Below are 27,844 nucleotides of genomic sequence, written 5' to 3' on the forward strand. Positions count from 1 at the left end.
AGGTCGGCCCACTTGGAGTCGTGCGTGGCACAGCTCACTCAGCAGGTACCGGTGCCCGCTGTGCCAGCCTGCACTCAGCGCCCCGTTTGCGCCCTGTGTTTTAGGACTTTCCTTCCTGCCTGTTCATTGGCTGCCAGAGCTGCAGGACACGTACCTGTCCAGCCTCCAGTTTTCCATGATTTGGTTTTTAATACTTCTAGCTCAGTCCTCAGACAGGAAGAGGCTGAAACAGGCTTTTTTTTTAAAAAACTGTTTGATGATTACCCACTCAGTCAGTGTGGTTGATTACTGCTTTACTCAGTGCAATAGACACAGGCACTGCATAGTGTTCTCTTCAGAACCACAGATGCTATGAACTCACGTGAAATGTTTTCAAGTCACGTTAGAACTCTGTTCAATGTCCCTTCGTTGTCTCTGTGATGTATTGAGGTACTGTGAGTTGTGCAATGTACATGAAATCTCTCTGTATGAGGACAGATTACAGTACCAGTGTTGAGATGTGCTGGGTACTGTTGCACTGTATCAGTGAAAGATGTGATTCACTGTTAGACGTCCTGTATATTTCTCCCATAGCCCTTTTTCTCATCCCCATTACTTTTAAGAACATTTGTGAGAACACTTCAGCTCTCTACACCTTGTCTAATCCATACAGGGTGCACTTTTGAGTGTTTAAATCGGTCATTACTAAAACACTAATGAACATATTAATACAGTAGACACTAGACCCACACTGTGGGCTGTAGTACACAGTCTGGCTCATTCTCCCTGTCTCTCCTTCCAGTGTCACTCTAAACAGCTTGAGAGTGAGGGGCTGCGCCTGGAACTGGCCAATCAGAGGAGGGGTTGGGCAGCTGAGGAGGCGGGGCTAAGGCAGAGATTGGCAGCTGTAGAGATGGAGCTGGAGGAGGTGAGGAGAGAAGCAGAGGAGTATCAGAAGGGCAGTGTCCTCCATAACCTGGAAACTGTTGCCCTCGGTAACCAGGTAGGTGTGACTTATGTTATCAGATAAGTCTAGTGACTGTTTGTCATCCATAACTGTTTAACTGAGTTTCACCTGCCCCATCGACATGCAACCACTGATTGAGAAACTAAGCAAACAGAAAAGGGGACAGACAACACAATGTGTTCTAAGATTTCCATACTTCATTTCTACTGACACTTCCAGGTAATTTTATAGAAATGAACTGTTTATTTTTTCTCAGGCGTAGATTAGCTTCTAGAGAAAATGCCTGTGATTCAGTGAAGCGTGTTTTGTAATGATGTGATCTGTGGATGGACAGGTGTCTGCACTGAAGCTGGACATTGCCAGCAGGAGGGAGCCTGTGGTTCTACAGCAGGTAAAACAATGACTGTGCCTATTCAGTGTCAGAGAGTTTACAGGAACCTGAGACCAGTAGTGAGCAGAGCTACCCACATGTCATCCTGAATACATACAGTAGCAGACCAGTAGTGAGACCAGTCCATTCGTAACAGTTTACGCTCCCATTCTGTGTGCAGTCTGAAAACTTACAGTAACACAAGACCAGTGGCAGCAATGATCATAAAATTATTTTTTGTAATTAAAATGATTTGATTGTAGAGGGTCTCAAACATATCTCTCTCCCTCTCTCTCCGTCTCTTTCTCTCTCTCTCTGTTTTCTCTCTCTCTCTCTGTTGTTCTGTCGTTCTCTCTCTCTCTGTCATTCTGTCGTTCTCTCTCTCTCTCTCACACTCAGAGTGAGATGGTAAAGCAGCTGCAGGAGGAGACGCTGCGTCTGCGGCAGCAGCTTTTGTCGCGGGAAGGGAAAGGGGGCGTGGCCCCCGAGGTCGACGCCCCTCTCCTCCAATCAAAACTCAGACAGGCGGCGCGGATGATCTCCCGTCTGAGCCGAGACAAACAGCAGCTCATCGAGATGGGAAACAGACTCCGGGCCCAGCTGGCCCAGACAGGCCTAGACGGTACCGAACCTTTATAAACATCATCATTCAGAACCGAAAAAAAAAAACAAACCCATTTACCTTTAGTCACATTTTATACAACAAGACAGGCACTGATGTACACATTTAGTTACATTTTTGGCTTTGATCATTATTGACTTTGTTGAACAAGAGAGCATACAACATAATTAGCCCCCGCTCTCTCTCTCTCTCTCTCTCTCTCTCTCTCTCTCTCTCTGTGGCAAAATCAAGTTATCTGTGAACGGAAGCCATGTAGCCTAATTTTTGAAATTGCCACCATTTCGAAAATAAAGTCTAAGTGGGACTGTTATCTGTACAGGCTGATTCAGTGAAGTTTCTGTGTGTGGTTCCCGTCTATTGCTTCATATGTTCCACAGAGGCCGAGCCGGATAATGAGCGGTACCAGATGTGTTCAGGTCCACCTATAACTGTTCTGAACTCTGTCATTTTCATTAACGGAGAGCACTGTATGTCTTAACAGGCAGATATGAAACATTCTGTCTCTGAGTTGTACGTGCGATGCTCACTAATTTAACCGTCAAAGGAAACAGAGCTCCTCACTGTAAGTGTTGTGCAGGGGAAGGATTTTAGTTGAGGTCTATTTTTCTCTGATGTGGATGGATACAGAGGGCCAACGTGCGTAATTCGGTCCCTCGGCGGCGTGTTGATCTTCCGTCTCAGTGAGCTGATGCATGTCTGTTTACTGTGAGATTAGGGAATCGTTTGTACGGCTGTCGGCGGAGAAACGCAAACGCTCAGACTGTCTCTCTCCTGCCTCCGGAAATCCACCACTCTCCGGTTTATTTGTGGGCTAACGATTGCAGGCTCAGTTCACAGGCTCTGTCTCAGACACAGGAAGCGCCTGTCACCTGGGGATGCTCCATGTGTCGTACCACATAATCTAGCTCATCAACACTCCCATCTGTGGCTGAGATGCAGTGTTCGTCAGCAGAACATCTTTACAGATCTCTTGAGTTACTTGGGAAAGGACGTGTGAACATGCCGTGTTCACGCTTTAGGGCCCGTGTCCTTTGGACCAGTGGTTCAGTCCAGGGGACCCAGCAGACATCACACATTAAGCTCTAGTCAAGCATTATCGCACCTGATAACTCAGTTTGTCTACTGATTACCGAAGCGTTGGATTCTTCAGCCAGAGAAGACGGTGATAGAAATGAACCAAAACGTCTAGTGGGTCTCCAGTACTGGAGCTAAGAGACACTGAATTAGGGCTTTTACAATGAACAGTATTGTCAAGATTCGGTGTACCTGTTCCCCATGAGGAATACAGACACAGTGTTTCTAATGTCTGTCCTTGGTTCCTCCCTAACCAGTCATTATTCTCCTCTGAGATCTGTGCATGCTCCCCTGATTCACCTGATCAGCTGATTACGATTATGAGACACTGCTTCATCTGAGAGTGCAGGGTGATGAATTTTAGAGAAGTTAAAAGTTCCCTCTCGACGTCCGGCCTTCATTTTGTAACAGTTGTGCTGTCTGGAGGTGTAATTAAACATGGTCATTTCTTGCTTGTGTATTTTAGGACTCCCTGCCTGTACCAATTCTCATTCTGAATATCTCTGTGATTGTATTGATCAGTTTCTGGACATTATGAAGGTGGAGCCAGATTCAGCTCAGCCTCTGAACCATGTGATGCACAGATGGGTCTCTCTAAACCTCTGTCTGACAACCAGCCTGGGGGTCGTCTGTCTGCCCTGGAGAGACTTCAGTATCAGCTGACCTCACAGGTGACTCCGGCCAGAAAGACAGTCAGGTCTAACCTCACAGCAACAGATTAATGACCTACAGATATTTTATCCAGAGCTGTAGAACATGTAAGATGTTAAAATAACAGGAACTATTTCTAAAACAGAACTGTCTGTGCATTCTGCATCACTTTAGACAAAACACTAGAGGGCGCCAAAGTCAGTGCTCAACATTTCCCTTGTGTGAAAATATTGTGCATCTTCAAGTCTTAACAGCTTAAGCTCCATAGCTCTGAGATTCTATCCCCTAAAATTCCTTCTCCCTCTCTCTCTCTCTCTCTCTCTCTCTCTCTCTCTCTCTCTCTCTTTAGCTGTTATGGTTTTTGGGTTTTTGTTTTTCTGTAGGAGCTCCAGTTCGCCCAGAGGGATGAGCGTAAGAGGCGAGCCGTGATCGTACGGGCTGGGCTGTCAGACAACGAGAGTGGCGAGCCCTGGGACCCGCCGACCAGAGATCACCGTCCACCTGAGGTTTCACTCTGACATGCATTACACCTCTGATTCAACTCTAAGCACGTCTTACAACCCAGACGTCCTTTTTTAGCACACATTAAGTGTTTCCTCATGATTTCCTCTGCAGTTTATCATAAAACTTTTTGAAGCTTCACTGCGACAACTTCTTTGGCCTCCTTATACCTTGGTGTAACTCTGTGAAGACAGCCTCTTTAAATAATTAGGATTAATGTGGTGTTGGAACCCTTCCTCTCCTCATTAGCCTAGGCACTGGACTCATAAATGTTTTTTTAAAATATTGCCTGCTTACTTTAAAGTTTTCCATGTTGTTTTTCACAAAGAAAAAAAGACTTGATGCATCTCTGTCTACCTGCCTTAGGCATTAGAGTATTACACTGAAAAGACCTTTTCCAAATTACTGGTCCCCCCCCTCCCCCCCCTTTGCATCCTGACACCTCTCTTTTCTCCCCTCTCACCACCCCAAGTGCTCAGGCAGTAAGGAGAACACCCCTCCAGCCCTGGACCAGTCCGGAGGCATCACGCGCCTCCTCTCCAGCTCAGCGGGAACGGATGAGAGTCTGCGTGATGTTTGGCAGATGCTGGACAGAGGCTGGAGTCCCTCCATCCTCACGCCAAGTGACCATGAGGCCAGAGGTGAGGGCTGGTCCCCGGGGGCCGCGTGATTGCCAAATAATCCATCGCATTCGCCCTTTTAACCTAGACTCACTCGCTGCTCCTGCTGCACATGCTCAGTCTGGATCAGCAGGGCTCGTAAGACTCAGGGCTGCATTCTCATAGGCTGGGGATATACAGCGCATGTTAAATACACTACATGAGTATGAACAGTTATGAAAATAAAGGTGATGTGTGTGGAAAGAGATTAATGTGGTAAGAACGTAAGTGGCATTAAATCAGGTGAAGAATTTGATTACATCACTCCCTGTCTTATCATGAGGAAATCGTATAAAAGAGAAATGAATGTAATAATCGAAACTGGTTGTAAGTACAGTCTAGCAGCAGGCTTTGGTTGCTCTGCCGTTTGTCCCACATGAGTGTACCCGGTGGCTCTCTCGATAACAGAGCTATAAGGTACATTAACCTTATGAATGTGCAGTATAGTGCAACCAGGGAAGGAATAACTATAAACAGGTAATGAAAGTATGGGATTTTAAAACTCATAACTCTTACCCGGGGGGGGGAAATTGATGCCAGATAGAAACCTGTCAGCAATAAATCCTCTACGTGAGAGAAAAGAGTTGAATAACCTTCTTCACAAGCACTAGAACAAACCCCAGACGTGTGCTGAAAAGGTTATTATGAGTCATACCAAACATGCACACGGTCTCACTGCATTTCTAACAGAGGTCTGAATCCACAGACCATCTGTCTGCAGCGTGCTCAGGCGATGGAGCGAAGCTACCGTATAAAGTACAGAGAGATAGTCAGAGAGACAGACACACAGCAGAGCTGCAATACCAGCCTCAAGGACAGGGTTCACGCAACCTATGACCACGCACTGCATGTTCCAGAGAGAGTCTCCCAGTCAGACAGGTTTCACAACCTCACCCTCACTATTCCTCCTGCAACTAATCCGTTCTCAATAAACCAGTTTGGATTGATTCCCAAAGCGTGCAGGCACGCAAGAAAAACTTCTGGTTTAAGATTACAAAGTCTGTCTCTGAAGTCATCAGAGTTAGGGTATTACAGAGAGTGTATGTGAGGTCTACATCTTTTTTGCTTTCTCTTTCTTTGTTTTAAAGAGAAGATGCTTTAACATGAGTTGATAATTCCCCAACAACCTTTTTTGTTTGTTTTCGATGTGTCGTGAGCTCCATTCACTGTATGAGAAACTGTGAAGCTTGTGTTGTCTCTTATTTTCTTTGGTTTTGGAGAGTTTTTCTGGGCCATAGAAATCATTTTAACATTGAATGGTTAGTGGAGACAGATTTCCTCTCTAACGAGTGCCCAGCAAATGACATCTATAAAGTGTACTGTGTCGACACACTCAGACCCGATGTCCTATCAGATTTACCTCTGATTCAACTTTCTGTAATCTCAGTCATCATTTGCAACATCAGACTGGGCTGGCTTGGCACATCTGGGCACAGGTATGCTGGTTGGCCGGTTGGCTTTGGTTTCTGTGTGTCTAGGACCGGACCCAAATGAGTTTGCAACAGGCTGTGAGCATGGGCTAATCTGACACCATGCAACCCTGGAAGGTTACAGCTGTGGAGTCCGGGTCGACATTGCTTCACAGGCCTCTGTCAACCCCACACACCTCGCTCTTGTACCTGAAGACCTTTTCAGCTCTACGGCAGCTTAAAACTTACCCCGAGAGAATAAAGATTTGAACATCTCTTACAGAGGAACATCATTATCATGTGTCAAGTGAACAAGTGCGATTTGTTCAAGCGTATTTTATAAATAAGAATGTTCTGGAAGCTGTGCTAGAATACGTTTGTACGCATATTCAGAGACACACTCACACGTGCGTAGTTGACTCACGTGTTTTGTTCCCGTATGGCTGACCATACTTGATCTCTTTCGGCGTTGTGTGTTTGTCTGAGAATGTCTTAGCACTCACATCTGAGTTCCTCAGATTTAACCCTGTGCTGTAAATCCATGATACTGGACACTGAGAGGGTGCTCTGCATAGATGAGCAGGGAATCCTAAGGGCAGAGGTTCAGGAGAGCGTGTGCTTTTTTGGGGGGGGGGGGGGGGGGGGGGGGGGGGGGGGGGGGGGGGGGGGGGGGGGAATGGCGCCCCTCCAGCGATCTTCAATCCTGAGTTCGTGTCAGTGAGAATGAAGCTATAAAGTAACAAAGCACCACTGTGCACTGGCCCTTTCACAGTTTACTGCTTAATTAAAGCACATTGGGAGACATTTGATTGCACACAGTTTACTACACAATGCATGGTGCCATCTCTCACTCCTATTGTAAATGTCCAGTAATTGGATGAATGTTTACCAGCGTGCAACATCTAAGGCAGATCTTTTCTGTACACGTAACAAAATTCCAGAAAAGTTACTGCTTCTATTCAGTATGTGAAATTTCCTTTTCGTTTGATATTTAATTGTGGCCAGCTTTGTGCACTGCAGGTGTAAGTGATGTTTCTGACTGTACATCTTATCTTGCGGACAGAACCGGCTGGCGGGGGGGCGGCGAACAGGACCGGAGTGGAAGGGACAGCACCGGACTCAGGAGCTCAGGTTGAAGTGCAGGGTCTCAAAGCTGCTTTCCAAGAAAGGAAGAAACCGACAAAGCCCTTATCTGAGCCTGTGAAAAAGACACGCCCCCCTGGGAACGCGGTGAAGATAAGAAACTATAACATCAAGGACTGATTAGAGAGGAGACATTGAGTAGCATGTCGTTCTGACATGGTCACGTTAAAGAGGAGACATTGACATCGTTCTGACATGGTCACGTTAATTAAGCAGTCTTTGGGAGAGCAACTTCTCAATGCTTTGTGATCATTAATAGATTATGAAAAGGATATTTAATTTTTTTTTTTCTCTTCAAAGAGAGACCATTACAGACCATAACCGGTCAGTGTTTCTATTTAAAGTGTATTTTTTTATGTGTATAAATCATGAATTTTGCCATTGTATTGTTTTTATAATAAAGTGTGAGACTGTTTGTTTGTTTATGAATTTGAATGTAAACAGACCATTATAACTGAACGCTGGTGGTTGCTCTAACAGTGGGGATTATAAATAATTCAGCAAAAGCTCAGAGAATCTCTGAAGTGTGACATTAAAGACAGGCTGACAGGATAGAACCTTTGCAAATGAATACAACAGGAATAAATAACCTAAAACTCTACATACAAGATCAACCACAGATTATGTTTTCAGACCTCAAGGCCTTAAAAGACTGATGAATACGGTGTCTGGAAAAAGCAAAAAAAAAGCCTTAACAGTGAACTACAAGACACAAAAGAGTTTCTGCACTATGTGATGACGATGAATAGTATTCTTGAGTATTATTATATTGTTAAATAAATGCTTTATAAATTATTATCATCATATAAACACAACTGAATAATTGTTGGTTACTTTTCTTAGTGGAAAAAGTCCAATCTTTGTCTAGTATTTTGAGTGGATAAATTCATTTTATTTCCTTCATGTTATGACGGGGAAGCATACCCAGCATCTTTTTGAACTCGAGTTACCCCCAGTCAATAGGCCAAACCCACCCAATTACATCACTCTGTCGGTCTGAAAGAGAGGTCCTCCCACTTTATCGAAATCATGTCACCTTATCTCCTAGCAACACCCTTGAATTCACTCTGATTGGATCATTTTACACACCTCCAGTCTCTGATTGGTTCATTCGTTCTTCGCTGGCAATTTGTCGGATTTTGTGCGCACAGGATGTCCCACGTGTTTGGAGTTTTCGTAGAACATTAGGTACGAAAACTACTCGATGCTTGACGTTATCACTAACCGGTCCTAATTTTCTGAGCCTAAATACACACCAAGCACCATTTTATCCTCCGTAGCTAATTTTGTTTCTCCTTTCAGTTTTCAACTGTCCAAAGCAACCTGTTTACAACTGCCACTGTCCTCGGATTAATAGACTTTGTAGTGAATGTTCCGCAAGATAATTATCATCTGCCCAGGTGCAGCAAAGATAAGCCTTTTCATCGCACAGTTCTGTCCATCTTGGAGGGTGGAGTTTTATATTTGCTTTGCCTTGTGCGAATGTATGTACACGCTAACAGAGTAACACGGTATTTTTAATCTTTAATTTTTCCATCACACCTGCAACCGTGTACCTACCTCCAGTTTCCCCTTCAAAAAACATATGGTTTTCAAAAGCAAATCTAACCGAGCAACAAAATACAAAAGACATTAGTGGTGCCCCTCTCAATGACGGGGCGCGACAGTTTTCTGAGAGCTCATCAAAAAATAAGAAGGAAGAGAACATTTAAAAAAAGAAAAAAAACGTGCAATCGATAGTTCATGCAATACGTTGTCCCGTCCTCCACATAGTGTTGCACCTGGCCTTGACCAATTTCGACATACAAACACAGTCACAGAGACAAACAGACAGACAAGACCGCTCCGAGTTTAGATTCCAGAGCAAAGTAACCCTGGCCTTGAAGGCAGCAAGGAAGTAAATGTTGCATTTCTGCAGTTATTCAGGAATGAACTTCAGTAACCTCCGGATAGGTTTTCGGTTTTTTTTTTTTTTTAGGAAGTCACCCCATCACAGCCCTGCCTTCTTTCTCATTGGACTACACAGAAGAGCCAAGCTGTCAGCCCATGTGGCGTGGCCACAGCGCTTGTCAGACATTTAAATGAAACAGGGTTAGAAAATCAAAGAAGCGAGAGTAATTGAGAGGGTTTGACCGGGGAGTTGGAGAGAGCACGATTTATTCAGGCGATATTCAGCCGAGGTGCCTAGACACGCTGAGATAAAGGGATAACAGATAAAGGAATATAGGCCAACCATCACCCGGCTCAACTTCATACGCGGGATAAAGCGGTTTTAACGGATACCTTATATTACTGCTAACCAGATGTAAGTGAGAAAACATGCATTTATCTTTCTTGCTGTACATTTAGTGAAGTAAACGTGGATGTTAACTTGATATGACTGTGTAACTATAGATTTGGAGTGCTGGCCTGTGCACCAGTTTTGTGTAAGAAGATGCATGTTTGGGCAGTTTGTACAAATTTGTTTTGTATTTACTAATACGGATAACGAATTTGAATGTGTTCATACAAATTTATCAAACGCAATAAACGCTGTTAGACAGTTGGCTAGCTGTTCGCTTGCTAGCGAAATTATACCGTATATTGATGTCGCAAGCATGATGATCATGACGTGTCACCACCTAATTTTAGTATTTAGTTCCGAATAGTAAAGGTAATTAATTGACAAAGGTTGATACGAAATATTCACTGCTTAAGGAATGCTAAAATGGACGCACTCGGAATGGATTAATGCAAGAAAACGCGTGCCTATATTACCTAGCCAGCTAACTTAGCTGGCTAGCAGAATTTGCGGAATGTATCCTCAATTTACGACTTAGGAACAAACCACAAAATAGTAATACGCCTAGAATACTGAATACGATTCACATAATTTTACGTTGAAAATAAGTACTGAATGATGGGCAGGCGACACGCTGTGCGGTACAAACGCGCTAAGGCTGAGAGATGTCGCCGTGGGTTAGTGCGCAGCTGGTAAAGCTGCTGAGATGTGTGTGAAGTGCACGTTAATTCGTTTGAAAGTGAATCACTTTGCTTGATGTTTTAAAAAAACACACACACTTTTGTCAGTATGCTGCTGCATAATGTTGATGATGCAGCTGTGAATCTAACTCTTTGACCTCGTGGCGAAGCCGAAAGCATATGCCAATGTTTGCCTAGTCTTCGAAAAGATAACGCGCTTAACGATGCGTTGACTTTGGGCGTCCAGAGTCAGAAGACGCTGCTTTCCTCTGGACCAAGACAGAGCACAGCAAAGTCAGGAGACATTTATAACCGGTCAGCTCTGCAGACGGTATGAGGAATTTGCCACTCTATGAGAAAACCCGGCATGTGATGGTGTTTGACACATAACCAACACACTGTGAGTTTGAGGCCCAGCAGGGTCGGACGACAGCCCCATGAAAATATACATCTGAAATATTTATCTGTGTGGGGTTCCGATGAACACTATTAACCAAGGACATGTTCCCTGCTATCAGTGTGGGTGTTTTGTGTTGGCCTTTAGTGTCGGCACAGTTAATGACAACTCTGAAACATACTAACGTACAAGTTAACAAGTTCTTCTGGGCTCTGGCGGTGTTTCCCACTCAAAAACCCAACCTAAACCTGTCGTTATTTGGATATGACAATCAGAGATTTTAAGTGAGTAGGCTACTGTTAACACTGATTGTTGTGGTACAGTGAAGTGCCTGACACGGCTGGCATCCTATCAAATGAGTAAGCCTGGATCCGTCATCGGATCTGGGTCAGGTAGATTACTCTCTCTCTCTCTCTCTTCCTCTTCAAATCCGTTTACTTTTTCAATCTGCTGCTGCTGCGGCCGCCCTGGTCAAGTGTTGATGTTGGGCACCATTTAGCGAGTAAAAGGCTTTAGTGAATCGTTCACAGTTGCTGTCGACAATAGCAAAGCTTGGTAGGGAATTCCGAAAAGCTGATAGACTTCTGACTCCACTTATGTTTTTAAAAACGTATTAAAGGTTTAAACTTTGAGCTAAAGTTGTGTGGACTTGGGTACTCGCATAATGAGTGTTTTTTCCCCCCGTAGCAAGACGGTTTCGTCGTCGAATGTCAGTATCTCGTGGTATGTAGGAGGCATGCCGCATTTGTCACAGTTTGTTGGTTGTATTGTGTCACGCATTGAATCTTGGAACTGCTTCATTGGTGACTCATATAATAGCAGCGTCTTTCTCTCCCTTTGTTTCTCATTGTCGTTAACAAATAGGCTACACACGTTGGGGCAAGCCGATGCACGTTGCGTGTCAGTCGGCTGAGTACATCACCTCATGCCTGCCTCCCCGGTAATCGTGGCGCGCTAGTTCCTCCCTGTTTGAGTTGAACTGCTGACTCCGCCCACATTACCGGTAGATAGAAACGCCGGTGAACAGTTTGCAGCGTCTCGTCTTTGAATGGCTGAAAGCACAGTACACTCAGGGGCATTGAGATTATTTGCTGTATCACAATATTGAAATAATAATAATTTTTTAAAAAAGTGAGTGCAGCAGGTAGTAAAACTAAGCTTCAGTTAGTTTCAGTTTAGGTTATGATCAGGATGTGGGGAGCCACGTCTTAAAAAGACTCAGTTTGAACCGCGTTGTGGTCAGTGGATGAATGCTGACACTGGTCAGCTCTTATCGCATGTTGTGTTCAAGCGATAAATGCTGACGTTGAACAAGCTGAAGCTTGAAGTTTAACAATCCTCTCCGTTCGGAATCACACCTAATGAACTGTTTTGCACATGTCCAGTCTTATTGTTTGGATGTTCCAGTTGGTCAAGGCTGCGGTGTGTCTGTCTTGTTGAGGATCTCTTTTCCTTCACCTGTTCAAAGTAAATGTCACTCTTATGTTTTTACAAGGAACCGCCGATTTTTTAGAAAAAGCCAGCTTTCCTTGTTTCAATAAAACCACACCCAGCAGAGATTATGAATCTTGATCAAATCGCGCCGCCGTTGTAGTTTGAATGGCTGGATTGCTCGCTCGTGCTGACTGAGTCATGCTTTATGGCACGGCTCACTACTGTTACGGTTATTGCCGTTATCATCACAGATACTGTTTTTTAAAACCTTATTACATGTATGATATCTACTTTGGGAAGACTGCTTCTTATTGGTCTTCTACTTTTTATCGAAAGGGGCATCTCAGAGTAATCAGAAAGTGATTTATAATGTGCAGAAGTAGGCTATTCCCGTGACTTTATTAACAGACGCTGCTACTGTGCGATGTTGTAGAGAGGTCTCACTCACTGGTAACTTTTTTGTGTTGCGGCAGTGAAGTGCAGCTGTGGCGTGTTTAGGTTTCCATTTTTGGATGCAGCAATGTTTTTGTTGCGTTGTCAGAACGACATTGAAACGCTCATTCAAAAGTTATGACCAGTGCTTGTGTTCACCTTGCGAACAGTTTTTAAGGACTGGAACACCGATCCACTTAAAGTCAGATGATTTACTCCGTTTCTGCCCCTCTCTCTTGAAAAATAAAGCAGAAAACATAATGGCTTCTAAATATAAAGTTTATGTGTTCCTTTATTGGTTATAGTTTACTCAGAAGCAGGTCAGCCCATTATTTGTGATCGACGCTGTTCAAGACAACGTAACGATAACCTCTAAAGACAGTGGGTTTTTTTTTTTTTGCCCCCTTTTGCTTACCACAAAGCAGGGATTTCCCAGTTAGCTAGTTAACCCACAGCTAAAAATTCAAAACTGTTCAGTAGATGAGGAGACAGGAACATTGGACAGTCTTAATTTGTATTGACTGTTTGGTTAAGTGAGACATTTTGCTTTGCAGTATAGTACTGTCTATAAAACAGAAGTATCTTTGAAACCTTTAGGGATAATGACTCTTCCAGGAATGGGTTGAGGGACGCTGTCCAAAAGCATGACTGTGTTGTCCAGGGCGACCTTACGCCAACCAATCAGCTTTACTCCCATGACTCACCCACACTGTCATTGGGCGTGTCTATGTCACAGTGAAGAGTGACCATCTTATAGCCATCAGTTTGAACCAAGGCATTCTGATTTGATAGCAGTTTAATGGTAAAACAACTGGCCCAATAAGCAGAGTGTTGTGGATTTGATTCCTGAACATGACGGCTGTCTGCTGGTGTTTCCTTGGACAAGACAGTTAACCCCAAGGTTGCTCTGCAGGTTTGTGATTTGATATGCAAAGGCATTTTCTACATAATGCTTTAGACAGAAGTGTGACATCAATACATGTGCATCCCAGCAATGCAGGTGTTGGTGAGGTAATGGCTCAAATGAATTTAGTAATACGAGTTAGTTTGGAACCCTTCTGGGCTGCACAACCATGTTGCAATGCAATAAACATGGGCTCTACCTTCCAGGTACTGTTAGTTTACTGTTACATTAATAATCTTTAATCTAATCTTTAATCTTAAAAAATAGGAAAACCCATTCCTTTGCAGGGCAAATACACTGTACTCTCAAATGTAAAATGAATGATTTTCTAAGTTAATATCCTAGGGAATCTATTGTGCAAAGATTTAGACCCATCCCACCCCCTTTGTTCTCGTTTTGGCCGGGGGGTAGGGGGCGGGGGGGGGTTTAACAGAGGGACACTTTGTACTCTTGTGTGTGGTGGTTGATTGTGTATCAGAGTGAACAGGAATGCTAGTCCTGCTCTGGTTTTCTGGATGGCCGTGCCCATGCAGGCATTAGTCTCAATGCTTTGGCCCTGAAAGGAAAACTGAAGGTCTCTACTCTCCTCCTCCAAAAAAAAAAAAATCAGCCCTCCCTGTGCCCCTGCCCCGCCCCACCCCTACCCTACCTCTTCTCCATCGCCCCCTCTCCCTGCCCCTACCTCCTCTTCCCCGGCCCCTTCCCTCTCCTCCATGGCTGGGCGAACTCAGTGCCCCTCAGACACCGCCTTGATTTAGAATGGGACTGACACACTACTCTAGTGTAAGAGTGGCTGGCAGCGTGTGTGTGTGTTGAGGGAGTGTTAATGGGTGGCCTGTTCTCTGAATGTGTGTCTCGTCTCTGACAGAAGCCTTTGCGCCCCCCCCCGCCCCCTCAGTATGGAGGATATTGTAATAGCTGGAATTTCGGGTCGACTGCCGGAGTCTAACAACTTGGAAGAATTCTGGGAAAACCTCTTCAATGGAGTGGACATGGTTACAGAGGATGACAGGCGGTGGAAGCCAGGTACGTCAAAGATAGGCAAAGAAAACCAGAACCAGTCTCTTCATTTGGTTATTTATTTATTTATGTATTTATGGTAAATGTCTTCTGTACAGCAGTGGAAAAGCCAGTCTGATCTCTGCTGTGATGCCCATGTAGGATAACAGTGTCATGCTTGAATGAATACAATTCAGAGAGAGTGTGTGTGTGTGTGTGTGTGTGTGTGTGTGAGGTGTCTTTGTGCTCCTGCCCTCCTTGCCTCCTCTGGCAGCTGCTCTGCAGTGGTTTCAGCTGAGTTTGTCCTCCTCTGAAAGCTTCTTTTTCTCTCGCTTCCTAGCAACCGCCTAATGTTCACACTGATGCACCAAAGCTGGGAATAGGCTTATAGAGTGTGTGTGTGTGCAGAGAGAGAGGGGTAGACTTTGATGTGGAAACCTGTGGAGTATCCCACCGGGCACATTTTCTTCCGTTAGTCAAATGAATATTGGTGAATGTTGAGAGGCCAGGGTTGTTCGGCAGGGGTGCTGCTGGTTGACAGTAGCTTGACAGTAGGGCTGTAGTTTGACTGCAGTACAGTCGTGAGAATGATTGTGAACTGATTCAGCCAACCGAATAACCTCGCTTTATGGGGTAATGCCTGATTTTGACGCGCTCTGTCTTCCCCGTGTAACAACACTGTAAACACCTGCCTTCCCCAGGTCTCTATGGCCTTCCCCGCAGAAACGGCAAACTCAAAGAGATCGACAGATTTGACGCCGCCTTTTTCGGCGTGCACCCCAAACAGGCCCACACCATGGACCCTCAGCTCAGGCTGATGCTGGAGATCTCTTACGAGGCCATCGTTGACGGAGGTGAGAGAGACACGCTGCAGAACTCTGCATCAAACACCGTGTCAGTCTGAAACCTCCAACGTCCGTTTTACCAAACACTTTGACATTTCTGTAATTTTTTTTTTTGGTGGCTTTTGTAAGGTTTGTACATCATCATTTCAATAATTGGTGTGTGTGTGTGTGTGTGCATGCATGCGTTTCTGACAGGTATAAACCCAGTGTCCATGCGTGGCACTAAGACTGGCGTCTACATTGGCGTGAGCGGCTCAGAGGCTGGCGAGGCCTTCAGCAGAGACCCGGAGGAACTGCTGGGATACAGTATGACGGGATGCCAACGTGCCATGTTTGCCAACAGACTCTCCTACTTCTTCGACTTCAACGGTACGCTTGGCGACTTGGTGCCCGGAGTGTTCCTACCATGGCTCTGAAAGACGTGTGTTTTGAGTGGTTGAATAATGCTCCCACTGGCTCTCTCTGTCTTCGACTTACGTCACACGGTGCAATGTCGGGGGTGTTGTGGTGGCCGGTATGAACTGAATGAGTTTGTTATGAACTTGCCTGTAGAAAAATCATGTGTCATTCAGTTTTATGTCTAATGACGGTTAAATAGCTTTTATGGGTTTCAGTGCAAGATGGGTTTTCAGCATGGAGGGAAAAGAATTCATTTTATTTACCAAGTGTAAACATTGTCATTAGACGTTCAGGTAGTCTGAACAATATTAGCCATGTAAGTATTTGAACTTTGTGTGTATCTGTTGTGTGTTTGTGCTGTGTGTATTTAGGTCCCAGTACGGCCATTGATACTGCGTGTTCATCCAGTCTCTTGGCTCTGGAAAACGCTTTCAACGCCATTCGTCATGGCCAGTGTGATGCAGCCCTGGTGGGCGGAGTTAACCTGCTCCTTAAACCCAACACGTCTGTCCAGTTCATGAAACTGGGCATGCTCAGTCCAGATGGCACCTGCAAGTCTTTCGACGCGTCAGGTACTTTCATTCTTAATATTTTCATTTAATCTCATACGTGAAAGATCGTTCAAATCTCTTCTATGTGTAGCACGCTGACACTCTGGCAGTCCCCTCCTTATCAAATACACTCTCATATGCCTTTCATCTGCCAATATTAAAACCACATTTGGTACAATGCATCCTCACTTGTTTCCTTCAGCAGTGTCAATATTAAATTTGATACAATACATCCTCATGTATTTCCTTTAGCAGTATCAATATTAAATTTGATACAATGTATCCTCACAAAGTTCTATTTCTAGTATCCATATTATGTTTGACACAGTGTATCCTAACACATCTCCTTTCCAGTATCAGTAATACATTTGATACAATGTATCCTAACATTATGCCTGTGCTGGTGTCGCTGCCATATTTGAGACAGTGTATGATATTGTCATTGCCGTGACCGTCTCTGTGCCGTATTCATATCTGTGGCTGTGTTGTCTCTCAGGAAACGGCTACTGTCGTTCTGAAGCCGCTGTGGCGGTGCTGTTGACCAAGAGGTCCATCGCCAAGAGGGTTTACGCCACAGTCCTCAACGCCGGGAACAACACGGACGGCTACAAGGAGCAAGGTCTGTCCTCCTCTCCTCTCCTCTCCTGGCCTCGGTGTCTGGCCCTGTCTGTGAATGGATTCTCACAGGCCGTTGTAGAGCAGGGCGGGTTATAGTAACAGAGAAGGTTGATCTTGGTGGACTGGGCATCTCTGCCAGTGCCCTTTGCCCCAGTCCCTCTTGCCACACATTCACCAGCACTGTTGCTAAACATGCCAGAGTAGAGGGGAGGGGGGTTTCAGATTCAGATGTAGCGCATGAAGCTTCCAGATACCAGCGCTGCTGTGTGTCTGTCATGTGCCTGGCTAAACTAGGGAGACAGGTGACCCAGGAACTCTGGTTGGACCTCTCGCTCAAATAGCTCTCTCTCAGCTATAAATACATGCACAGCTCTTAAGTGGTCCAACGCGCGCGCGCACACACGCAGGCAGGTTGTCACAATGGTACATTGGATGACCTGCCCCACTCATTATGACTTTGACATTCACAGTAGCTTTGGTACAGATGTGTCCGCAGTTTCCTGTTTTCATACTGCAGGTCCGGTACAGTTACTCGGTGTTAAGAGACATTCTCAGGCGGGTTTGGAGTTTCTAAAGAATCTAGGCGTCTTCTGAAAATTCCCCTGACTGTCTGTTTCAATTTGATGTGATCTGGCTAATCCCCAGTGAGCCGTGATGCTAGAACATGAAAGGCTGGTTCTTTTTTTTTTTTTTTAAGTTTGAAGCGCCTCTCATACACTGACACGTCAAACAGAAGGCCTTACCGTAGCAATATTCAGGAAAATGTTGGCTGTGGTGAAGGAATGGTGTGTCTGATGTCTCTCTCTCTCTCCGTCACTCTCAAGGTGTGACATTCCCATCAGGTGAGATGCAGCAGCGTCTGGTTCGTTCTCTCTATCAGGAGGCCAACATCTCGCCAGAGGAAGTGGAATATGTAGAGGCTCATGGTACCGGCACCAAGGTCAGTCCACACATACACACACGATCTTACATGCACATGTATATGTACACATCAAGGTCCACTATCCTGTCAGCTGGATATATACGCACAGACACACACAGAGACTTGTGGTTGTTTTCCTCAAACAGTAAGAATGGATTAGACCATTCTCCTTGACACTAAACACTGTGGAAAACGCTTTTTTTTTTTTTTTTTTTTTCCAGGTTGGAGACCCACAGGAAGTGAACGGCATTGTCAGTGTCTTCTGCCAATCAAAGCGAGAGCCTTTGCTGATTGGCTCGACCAAATCCAACATGGGCCATCCTGAGCCCGCCTCTGGCCTGGCAGCTCTTGCCAAGGTGAAATATCATTGGGGTTTTTTTTTACAGCAGAATTTTACAATTTGACTGATTTTTTTTTTTTTTATTTTGCCTCAAAATCATTCTCCTCCTGCCTCACTAAATCTCCTGTAATCGCCTTTTAAGATTATTTACTGGTTAGTGTTTTGAGATGGTGGTTGTAATCTCTCTGTCTTTCTCCAGGTCGTCCTATCTCTGGAACACGGCGTATGGGCTCCCAACATCCACTTCAACGATCCGAACCCAGACATTCCCGCCTTGACCGACGGGCGCGTCCGAGTCGTGTCCGAGCCCATCCCCGTCCGCGGGGGCATCGTCGGCATCAACTCCTTCGGTTTTGGTGGCTCCAACGTTCACGTGATCCTCCGACCCCCGGGGCCCAGGCCCTCCGCCTCCTCTGCTCCTCTCCCCGTACCCAGACTCCTGCAGGCGTGCGGACGCACGGAGGAGGCTGTCGGTTTTCTCCTCCAGAAGAGCAAGGAGCACGTTCAGGACCCCAGCTTCCTGGCCCTGCTGAACGAGGTGTCAAACGTGCCCACTGCCAGTATGCCCTACAGGGGCTACGCTCTGCTGGGTGCCCAGGCTGATGCCACAGAGGTCCAGCAAGCCCAGCCTACACCCAGGCCCCTCTGGTACATCTGCTCAGGTGGGTGTGACTGGATCTTATTAAAGGCTGAGTTGTGACGAACATTTGCTTGTGAATCTTGACAAAGCTAGTGAGAACTGAGGAAGGATTTAGGTTGTAGTTCAATATAAAGTGAAAGGAAAGTTGAAAGGAAAGTGCATGTACGTGTACATGTGTGTCTGTGTGACTTATTGGGGGTGATGTTGTTTATTTGGGTTGATTTTATTTACTGTTTTCTCTCAGGCATGGGCACGCAGTGGGCGGGGATGGGTCGCACTCTGATGCAGCTGCAGGAATTCCGTGAGTCCATCCAGCGTTCAGACGTGGCTCTGAAGGACACAGGTCTGTGTGTATCGCGCCTGCTGATGGAGGCAGATGAAACCACCTTCGAGGACACTGTCCATGCTTTTGTGGGCCTGGCAGCCATCCAGGTACACACACACACACACACACACACAAACACAGCTTGCATCTCCCAATGTCACCTAGGAAAAGTACACCAGGGAGAGAGTTTCGTGATGTCATAGTGGAAGCTTTAGAACTGAGGAGAGTTACACTACAGTCAGAGGAAGCTTCAGAATGTTGTGTGCATTCTAATAGAATGTTGCAATACAATGTTGCATTTTATCTGAAACAGTGGAGCCTCTGGTTCTGAGCATTATAACTGCTTTGTTGAGCCTAGACTGTCCTCTCCTGTAGTGTGTTGCCCTGTGCTGTTGATGTGGTAATGAGTGGTGTGGTTATGACTGGCTGAGGGTTGGTGACATGTCGTTTTTCAGGGTCATAGCATGTACTCATTAACATACTATATCAGCATTGCAAAATGACTAAATTGCAAAATGAGTCATTGCATTTCTAACTGGCTGTACCTAGATTTTTATTGATTGGCCTGTTTTCAACATCCGCCAGCAAGATTGCGTTATAATTTGATACTGGTTGTCAGTGCCGTACATCAGTCCAAAACTTACTGAGATTCTGTCTAAACCTGGAGTAGAGCATACCTGATGTCAAAGCACCAACCGCTCTTAGTTCTAATGGAAGTTGATGATGTTGATTTATGTGTGTCATGAATCCAGATCGCTCAGATCGACATGCTTCAGAAGATGGGTTTGAGACCGGACGGTATCGTGGGTCACTCTGTGGGCGAGCTGGCATGTGGCTATGCTGATGGCTCTCTCAGTCACGCTGAGGCTATCCTGGCTGCCTACTGGAGAGGGCGCTGTATCAAAGAGGCCAACCTGCCCGCGGGGGGCATGGCCGCCGTGGGTAAGGGCGCAAGCCGGCGGACTGTCTCTTTAGCAACCGCATCCACTGCACAGCATCAGTTGGCCTTGAAGTCACTTACTGAGGCTTTCTGTCACCATTATTGCATTATTACTATGTGTGGTAATGTTTTAAGCTTCCTTCTCTCTCTCTCTTTCTGTCTCTCAGGTCTGACATGGGAAGAGTGTAAGGCCCAGTGTCCACAGGGTGTGGTCCCTGCCTGTCACAATGCTGAGGACACAGTGACAATCTCTGGTCCTCAGGTACACTCCCTCTGTCACCTGTACTGGGGTGTAGTTCTGAAGAGCACATGCCCACTCGTGCAGAGATTCATTTATCGCATCAGCAAATACAGAGCATGCATATACACAAGGGCTATCAAACTGCTGCGCTTGTTCATTATGAACTAATGGATTTGTAATACCCTGTGTTGTTTGTGTGGGGTGTGTGTGTGTGTGTGTGTGTGTGTGTGTGTTTGCAGGAGGCGGTGAGTAAGTTTGTGGCAGAGCTGAAACAGACTGGCGTGTTTGCCAAAGAAGTACGCAGTGCGGGCGTGGCCTTCCACTCTTATTACATGGCCTCCATCGCCCCTGCTCTGCTCGCCGCGCTACAGAAGGTACTGAACCCCCCCTCCCCCCTAACTGTGCACTACACTGCCACCTAGTGGACACAACACTCCTCTACAGTTTAACCACACTCAAAGAGATGTTTTGTCTCCATGTGATGAGTCAAATGCAGAGGTTGAATTTCACTGCTCACTGTTCCTTGTGTGTGTGTGTGTGTGTGTGTGTGTGTGTGTGTGTGTGTGACAATAAAATGCTTAACTCAATTGTGTTCATGGAGTCGGTAGTCAACAAACCCGTTTTACTGAGTCACTGCCGTGCTGCCGCAGGTCATTAAGAATCCCCGCCCGCGTTCGGCCCGTTGGATCAGCACCTCCATCCCTCAGGCCGACTGGGAAAGTCCGATCGCTCTCTACTCCTCAGCAGAATACCACGTCAACAACCTGGTCAGCCCGGTACTGTTCCAGGAGGGACTGAGCCTGGTACCAGACAACGCAGTGGTGGTGGAGATAGCGCCCCATGCTCTGCTGCAGGTACAAGACAGAGAATAACACGCGCACACACACACACGCGCACACACACACACATGCGCGCACACACACACACACGCACGCACACACACGCACGCACACACACGCACGCGCACGCACGCACACGCACGCACGCACACACACACATACGCACGCACACACACACACACACGCACACATACGCACGCACACACACACACACACGCACACATGCACGCACACACACACACACATGCACGCACACACACGCACGCACGCACACACACACATACACACACACACACGCACGCACACACACACGCACGCGCACACACACACACACACACGCACACATACGCACGCACACACACATACGCACGCACGCACACACACACACGCACGCACGCACACACACACATACACACGCACGCACGCACACACGCACGCACGCACACACGCACGCACGCACGCACACACACACGCACGCACACACACACGCACACACACATAAATAAATATATGTCTGTTTTCCACACAGGCATATATATGCACTTTTAATGGGAAAGAGTTTGCATTTTGTGATAACATTCAGAAAAATCAAACCTGTTGATCTGTTTGAGATGACACAAATAAATAAATAAATAGCTGAGGAGATGCTTTTCAATTTTGAAACCCAACGTCTGTGAAATTGGAAAGCAGAAGTGTTCTGCTCTGGTTCTGCCTTTTGTTTGAAGGCGCAGACGAGCATAAAGGAAGAGCGTTAGTTTGTTCTGTTAGGTCACTGAGTTCATGTGTGTACACGTGTCTGTGTGGTTTTCCATCTGTGCTCTCTGGCTCCCCCTGTAGGCCATTCTGAAGCGTAGCCTGAAGCCCACTTGTTCAATACTCCCCCTGATGAAGAGAGGACACGCCAACAACCTGGAGTTTTTCCTCTCTCACGTGGGCAAAATCTACATGAACGGGTGAGTGAATGCATATAAACCATGTCTGCATCACCCTCATGAATTTGACAGTCTTGTCAGGCAGTTGCTTAGTAACTGGAACACTGTGTCTTTGAGGAACTCTCTATGCCTCTGTACCTCAAAACATGACACTTCACCCCAAAGGCTGTGTCAATCCAACTGACCCGTCAGTGTGGACATCAGAAAGCTAGATATTCAGAGGTGCACTCTTTATAATCTGTAACAGAAGCAGTTAAATGTGTGTAAGTAAAGGTTAGTCTCTTTAAGTGACGGGTCCTGAGAGTTATTGTGAGATTGTGTGTCTTCAGCACTAATCAGATAACACAGCTAATGACTTGATCAGTTTCCTAATTACTCCCTCAAGTGCTGAGACATGACTTCCCCTCTCCCTGTGTCCCACTGGGGAAAGATGTGTCAGGCCTCTGTGTGTGTGTGTTTGGATCACTGATCTCTCAGCATGTGTTCCTCTGCTCTGATCAATAAACACTACTGTCAACCCTGTTACAGGATCAGCGTGGACAGTAACAGGCTGTACCCTGCTGTACACTACCCTATACCCAAGGGTAGCCCTCTCATCTCCCCTCTCATCCACTGGGATCATTCCCAGGTCTGGGACGTTCCCAAAGTGGAGGACTTCCCGGCCGGATCCGGTGGCTCGACTTCCGCCACAGTGTATAACATTGGTAAGACTCCACGCTTAGAGCCTGTCATTAACCTCTGTCTGTCACGTTAGTCCTAGAACCTTAACAAACCTAATGCTCTCCTTACCCAGTAGTTATAATCCTGCTATGTTTCCACCATGAGATTTAAGTACTAACCTCAGTGAGCAGTGGACATTCTAGGCTGCAGTGTGAAATCTCACTTAGACGAAAGTAGCCTCTCTGAACTTGGACTTGAACCAGTCTAACTGATTTTAACTGGAGGTTCTGACTTGGAGTCTCTTTTAATTGGACTGTAAGTTGGCTCTTCATAGCAAGACTGTTGGCCAGTTTAGCAGACTTGCTGTCCTCTGAGAAGAACAGAGTCAGACATAATTAGTTTGTCTTTGTACCATCACCGATTCTTAACCCCTCACAGTGCGAGTCTCTCTTCTTCTCATTAGCAAGCTTTTAACGAGCTGTGTCTCTTTTTTCACAGACATGAATCCTGAGTCTCCAGACTATTACATGATTGGCCACTGCATTGACGGGCGGGTGCTGTATCCAGCCACGGGCTACCTGGTGTTGGCCTGGAGGACACTGATGAGGAGTTTAGGGACAGTCATGGAACACACCCCCGTCACGTTCGAGGATGTCACCATCCACAGAGCTACTATTCTACCTAAGAGCGGTGAGAGCGGGAAAACTGACGGAGATTCATACATGTCACCACACAGTCACATGGCTGTATGGAAAACCCACAGCAGGACTACAGAGTCATCAGCCAGACTGGATGATACTGAAATCCATACAGCCATGCTTTAAACGTTTCTGTTATAATTTGACACAAAAACATTTAGCAGGTCGTGTAACTGGCCTTTGACCTCTGCGCTCTGTTCTGTCCGTGCAGGCTCGGTCCAGCTGGAGGTTCGTCTCATGCCAGCCACCAGCCGATTCGAGGTGTCGGAAAACGGCAACCTGGCTGTCAGTGGTAAGATCCAACAGAATCTCCCGCAGCCGAGGATACTTCCTATGACCTATGACCTGTTCTCCCAGCGGTTTAGACTGACCGTGGAACACGTGTGGTAGAGTTTGAGAAGCTAGAGCTAGTTCTGTTATAAACCTCTTCTTTGGACAGAGAGACTTCAAAGAAAAACAGTAAAAACTGGACATAATGTACACTACAGGGTGAAGAATAAAAAGAACCAGGTTATGTAGTTTCATCTCTTGATTGTGTTGAAGAGCAGCTGAGTGTGTTGTCAGGGGTTAGTTATGGTCTGTTTTCTACCTTTGCAGTTTAAGTTATGTGTATCTAGGTTTATTTCTGTTCTAGAGTCCTGTCGTAGTCCTCTGATCGTATCCCTGTGTCTGTCTCTCTCTGTGTCTGTCTGTCTCTCTCTCTCTCTCAGGTAAAGTGACTCTCTTGGAGGAGGCAGCGCTGGACTCGTTCCGCTCTCAGCTGGCTCAGGACATGAGCGCCGGAGAGGAAGACTCTAAACTGCGTCTGAAAGCCGGAGACATCTACAAAGAACTGCGTCTCCGTGGTTACGACTATGGAAAAACGTTCCAGGGAATCCTGGAGTCCAACAGCACTGGTAAAAGCCCTCATTCTCAGCCTGGTTTTCCGTAACTGGAGTTGATTTCCTCCTCCCTAATCTCGTCCCCTGTCTGTCTCTCACCACGTCTCTGAACCCGTCTGTCTCTCTCTGTCTGTCTGTCTGTCTGCTCGTTGGCGGCGCTGTGGTGTGGTAGGGGAGAGTGGGAAGCTGCTGTGGACTGGAAACTGGGTGACGTTTTTGGACACCATGCTGCAGATGATTGTGGTCGGTCTGCCTGGGCGGAGTCTCCGCCTGCCCACACGCATACGCTCCGTCTGCGTGGACCCGACCCTGCATGCGGAGAGGGTCCAGGACTATGCCCAAGACCAGAAGGGTATGAAATTTTTATTCGTGTAGCAAAATAATTTTTAGTGAAATGTTTAACTATTTTTGTTCTTTGTTGAGACTGAGAAATTGAAAACACACAAATAAAATGATTGAAAGATGTAAAAACTGACTGGTCTTATCCAGCCGTCATCGGGCCTGGTGGTATAACTGACCTTCCTGATCAAATCTAACTCTGCAACTTTAATTTTTTTTTTCTTCAGCCGTCAACGTCCACGTGAACCGTTGCCTTGACAACATTACGGCGGGCGGGGTTCAGATCTGTGGCCTTCACGCCACTGTGGCGCCACGTCGCCAACAGCAACAGACTCCGCCCACTCTGGAAGAGTTTGTCTTTGTGCCATACGAGGAGACGGACAGCCTGTCGACCAATGAGAAACTAGCAGAACAGCTGAGACACTGCAAAGGTAAGAGATGCTCCGCCCACACAGTAACTCGCTACTGGCAGAGAAATCATGAGATGATTACATGGCTTGTTCATATGAAAGCAATAAAACTGGACAAACATACAGTTCCATTTGTGATGTACAGTGGTTGTCTTGACCGTGTTTTAAAGTAGCCTAATATAAATGTTGTCTTTTAGCCTTTTGAAAAGTGATGCAGTGTGGAGAGTTAATCTTTTTTCCTTATTTTGTTCTAGAGACATTTGACAGTGTGTGTGTGTGTGTGTGTGTGTGTGTGTGTATTCAGAGTAACATGCTGTCTAAGAGTCTGCCCCTGTTTGTTCCGGTGCTCAGACCTCCAGTATCACCCAGAACTGACCATGCAGTTTTTTTTATTAAAGCCCAAATTTATATTAGTTGTCAGTGTTTCGTACACTATCTTTGTCGCCGAACCTGTATTGATAGACGTTCAGCTAAACTGGATCTATGTATGCGAGTCGCCTGCATTCTGCATGTACCCAAATTCACTTTATCCCTTTATGTTTCCTACTGTGTGTGTGTGTGTGTGTGTGTGTGTGTGTGCGCATTTGCATGTGCAGGTCTGATTAACCGTCTGCAGAGGAAGCTGGCCAGTCAGGGGGTGAAGATTTCGGTGCCCGGTTTGGAGGGGGCGGGGGAGGGCCAGTTGATCAGTGCGGAGGGGGAGAAGGGTTTGCTCAGGCTCCTGTCTCTCCTGTGTGACCTGGAGCTGAACGGTAATCTCCGCTCGGAGCTGGAGCAGACGGTGCAGAAAGAGAGAGACTGCCTCCTCCAGGAGCCGCTGATCAGCGGCCTGCTGGACTCCCACGCCCTGAGGCACTGCCTGGACACGGCGCTGGAGAACAGCACCCCGGGAAGGCTCAAAGTTGTGGAGGTAGGCAGGCGAAAGCCTCTACATAAAAACATAAGCGCTCGCTACGAGTGTGTCTGGCTCGGCTGTTTAGACCTTTAAAGGAAGCTTTTAATGTATTAAGATGCTACAGATACACAATGCTGACTTAATGTCTAGAAGATTCTCTGAAGCTCATATTTTGTCCTCTCCTCTCTGATAGGCTCTGGCTAGCGATGGCAGAGTGTTCTCCCGAGCCGTCAACCTCCTCAATATCCAACCCATGCTTCATTTGGACTACACCACCTCTGACCTCACCACAGACCTACTGGAAGCCCACAAGAGCTCACTGGAAGAACTGGGGCTGTCGGCCGCCCAGTGGGACCCGAGGCAGTCCGCAGCGGGAGGCGGCCTGACCGGGGCAGACCTGGTGGTGTGTAACTGCGCGCCGGGAAACGCGGCGAACCCCGCTGAGCTGCTGAATAACCTGGCGTCTGCCGCCAGAGAGGGAGGTTTTGTCCTGATCCACACCCTGCTCAGGGGACACACCCTGGGAGAGACGGTGGCCTTCCTCACCTCCCAGAACAACCAGCAGAACCTTCTCACACAGGTCAGTGACCTGCTCCGCCGTCATAAATGACATATTTACAGAGGTTTATGAAGCATCTATCACTAATTTTGTAGTATTTACAATGTCTGTTAAGCTGCAGATTTGGCCTGCATGTACAGTCGTGTGCGTGTGGCACGGTGTTCTGGTCCCCTCAGATGTCCGTGCTGTGAGTAATCGGGTTTGGTTCTGGTGTCGGGTTCTGTTTGCAGGCGGAGTGGGAGAAGCTGTTTAAACAGTCCTCTCTAAACATGGTCCTGCTGAGAAAGTCCTTCTACGGTTCAGCCCTGTTCCTGTGCCGCAGACAAAGCCCAATCAAACAGCCTGCCTTCATCACCGTTGACAACACAGACTACGGATGGGTGGAGACACTCAAGGTGAGTGAGCGTGAGGTAACAGAGTCGCCATGGTGACGCCTGGTTCTGCTGCTCATCTAATGCCTGTGGCCCTCCAGTTTCACATCCTGGACGTCCACTCAGCCCATGAAACTGAAGTTAATCCAGTGAAAGGTTTTGGTATTGACTGACTTTATTGGGGAGGTTACTGACATAGATTCTCACATTGGCAACAGTGCAGTGACCTTTACAATTCATGAAACAGATTTCATAGCTGGCAGAAAATGATCATTTAGCTTGGTGTCGTGCATGTTGTATATGTTGGTATCGGATGATGTTTTAGCTAAAGACTGTGTGTGTGTGTGTGTGTGTGTGTGGTCTGTAGAGCACGTTGGCTGAGTCGTCTGACACACCTGTTTGGCTCACAGCCACTCACAGCCATAACGGAGTGGTGGGAATGGTTAACTGTCTGAGACAGGAACCAGGAGGCAACCGCATACGGTCAGTCTGCTCAACCCAAACTCAACCGCTTACTATACTGTTACCATTCAACTCTCACTCTACCTCTACTGTTCAGACCGAAGTCTACCCCCCCACCGTTCAACTCTTAGTCTGTGAAGTACATGTGAAGGACAGAACGCCCAAGACAGCGTAATGACGGTCACGGTCTTAACTGCAGACACGGTGCTTACGGTGGTGTTCTCTGTGGTGCCCTCCAGGTGTGCGTTTGTGTCCAACCTCCGTAAGTCCTCTCCCTCGCCCTCCCTCCTGCCTGCGGAGAAGGCCATGCAGGAGGTGCTGCAGAAGGATCTGTGCATGAACGTTTACCGTGACGGACAGTGGGGCGTGTTCAGACACCAGCTCCTCCCACAAGGTATGACACGCCCCCTCTATAGAAGTCTATATATATACCTCCATCACGTCTGAGCAGCAGACCACACACCGTGTTCCTGAT

At 46.6% G+C, this 27,844-nt stretch overlaps 2 protein-coding genes across 2 annotated transcripts in view; both read left to right on the forward strand.

Annotated features, from left to right (window-relative positions):
• ccdc57 (coiled-coil domain containing 57) overlaps nt 1-7,495 on the forward strand; it is a 24,039-nt gene extending 16,544 nt beyond the window's left edge. The window contains exons 12-20 of the mRNA XM_030774289.1: nt 1-45; nt 782-982; nt 1,281-1,337; nt 1,716-1,938; nt 2,424-2,445; nt 3,569-3,683; nt 4,047-4,158; nt 4,644-4,811; nt 7,332-7,495. The exon at nt 1-45 is cut by the window's left edge and continues 56 nt beyond it. Of these exons, the coding sequence (XP_030630149.1) occupies nt 1-45; nt 782-982; nt 1,281-1,337; nt 1,716-1,938; nt 2,424-2,445; nt 3,569-3,683; nt 4,047-4,158; nt 4,644-4,811; nt 7,332-7,495 (1,107 nt within the window). The remainder of the gene's footprint in view (nt 46-781; nt 983-1,280; nt 1,338-1,715; nt 1,939-2,423; nt 2,446-3,568; nt 3,684-4,046; nt 4,159-4,643; nt 4,812-7,331) is intronic.
• A 1,864-nt stretch (nt 7,496-9,359) lies between these two features.
• The window catches only part of fasn (fatty acid synthase), a 29,128-nt gene continuing 10,643 nt past the window's right edge, over nt 9,360-27,844 (forward strand). The window contains exons 1-27 of the mRNA XM_030775151.1: nt 9,360-9,680; nt 14,372-14,529; nt 15,204-15,356; nt 15,543-15,716; nt 16,118-16,318; nt 16,794-16,916; nt 17,740-17,855; nt 18,059-18,193; nt 18,377-18,839; nt 19,062-19,249; nt 19,895-20,084; nt 20,250-20,344; nt 20,563-20,697; nt 20,974-21,177; nt 22,000-22,115; nt 22,623-22,798; nt 23,253-23,444; nt 23,664-23,811; nt 23,996-24,018; nt 24,163-24,348; nt 24,506-24,685; nt 24,900-25,103; nt 25,679-25,992; nt 26,171-26,557; nt 26,767-26,931; nt 27,275-27,390; nt 27,609-27,763. Of these exons, the coding sequence (XP_030631011.1) occupies nt 14,403-14,529; nt 15,204-15,356; nt 15,543-15,716; nt 16,118-16,318; nt 16,794-16,916; nt 17,740-17,855; nt 18,059-18,193; nt 18,377-18,839; nt 19,062-19,249; nt 19,895-20,084; nt 20,250-20,344; nt 20,563-20,697; nt 20,974-21,177; nt 22,000-22,115; nt 22,623-22,798; nt 23,253-23,444; nt 23,664-23,811; nt 23,996-24,018; nt 24,163-24,348; nt 24,506-24,685; nt 24,900-25,103; nt 25,679-25,992; nt 26,171-26,557; nt 26,767-26,931; nt 27,275-27,390; nt 27,609-27,763 (4,666 nt within the window). The 5' untranslated portion in view covers nt 9,360-9,680; nt 14,372-14,402. The remainder of the gene's footprint in view (nt 9,681-14,371; nt 14,530-15,203; nt 15,357-15,542; nt 15,717-16,117; nt 16,319-16,793; nt 16,917-17,739; nt 17,856-18,058; nt 18,194-18,376; nt 18,840-19,061; nt 19,250-19,894; nt 20,085-20,249; nt 20,345-20,562; nt 20,698-20,973; nt 21,178-21,999; nt 22,116-22,622; nt 22,799-23,252; nt 23,445-23,663; nt 23,812-23,995; nt 24,019-24,162; nt 24,349-24,505; nt 24,686-24,899; nt 25,104-25,678; nt 25,993-26,170; nt 26,558-26,766; nt 26,932-27,274; nt 27,391-27,608; nt 27,764-27,844) is intronic.

The sequence above is a fragment of the Chanos chanos genome, chromosome 5 (assembly GCF_902362185.1).
Source record: "Chanos chanos chromosome 5, fChaCha1.1, whole genome shotgun sequence".
NCBI classification, from domain to species: Eukaryota; Metazoa; Chordata; class Actinopteri; order Gonorynchiformes; family Chanidae; genus Chanos; species Chanos chanos.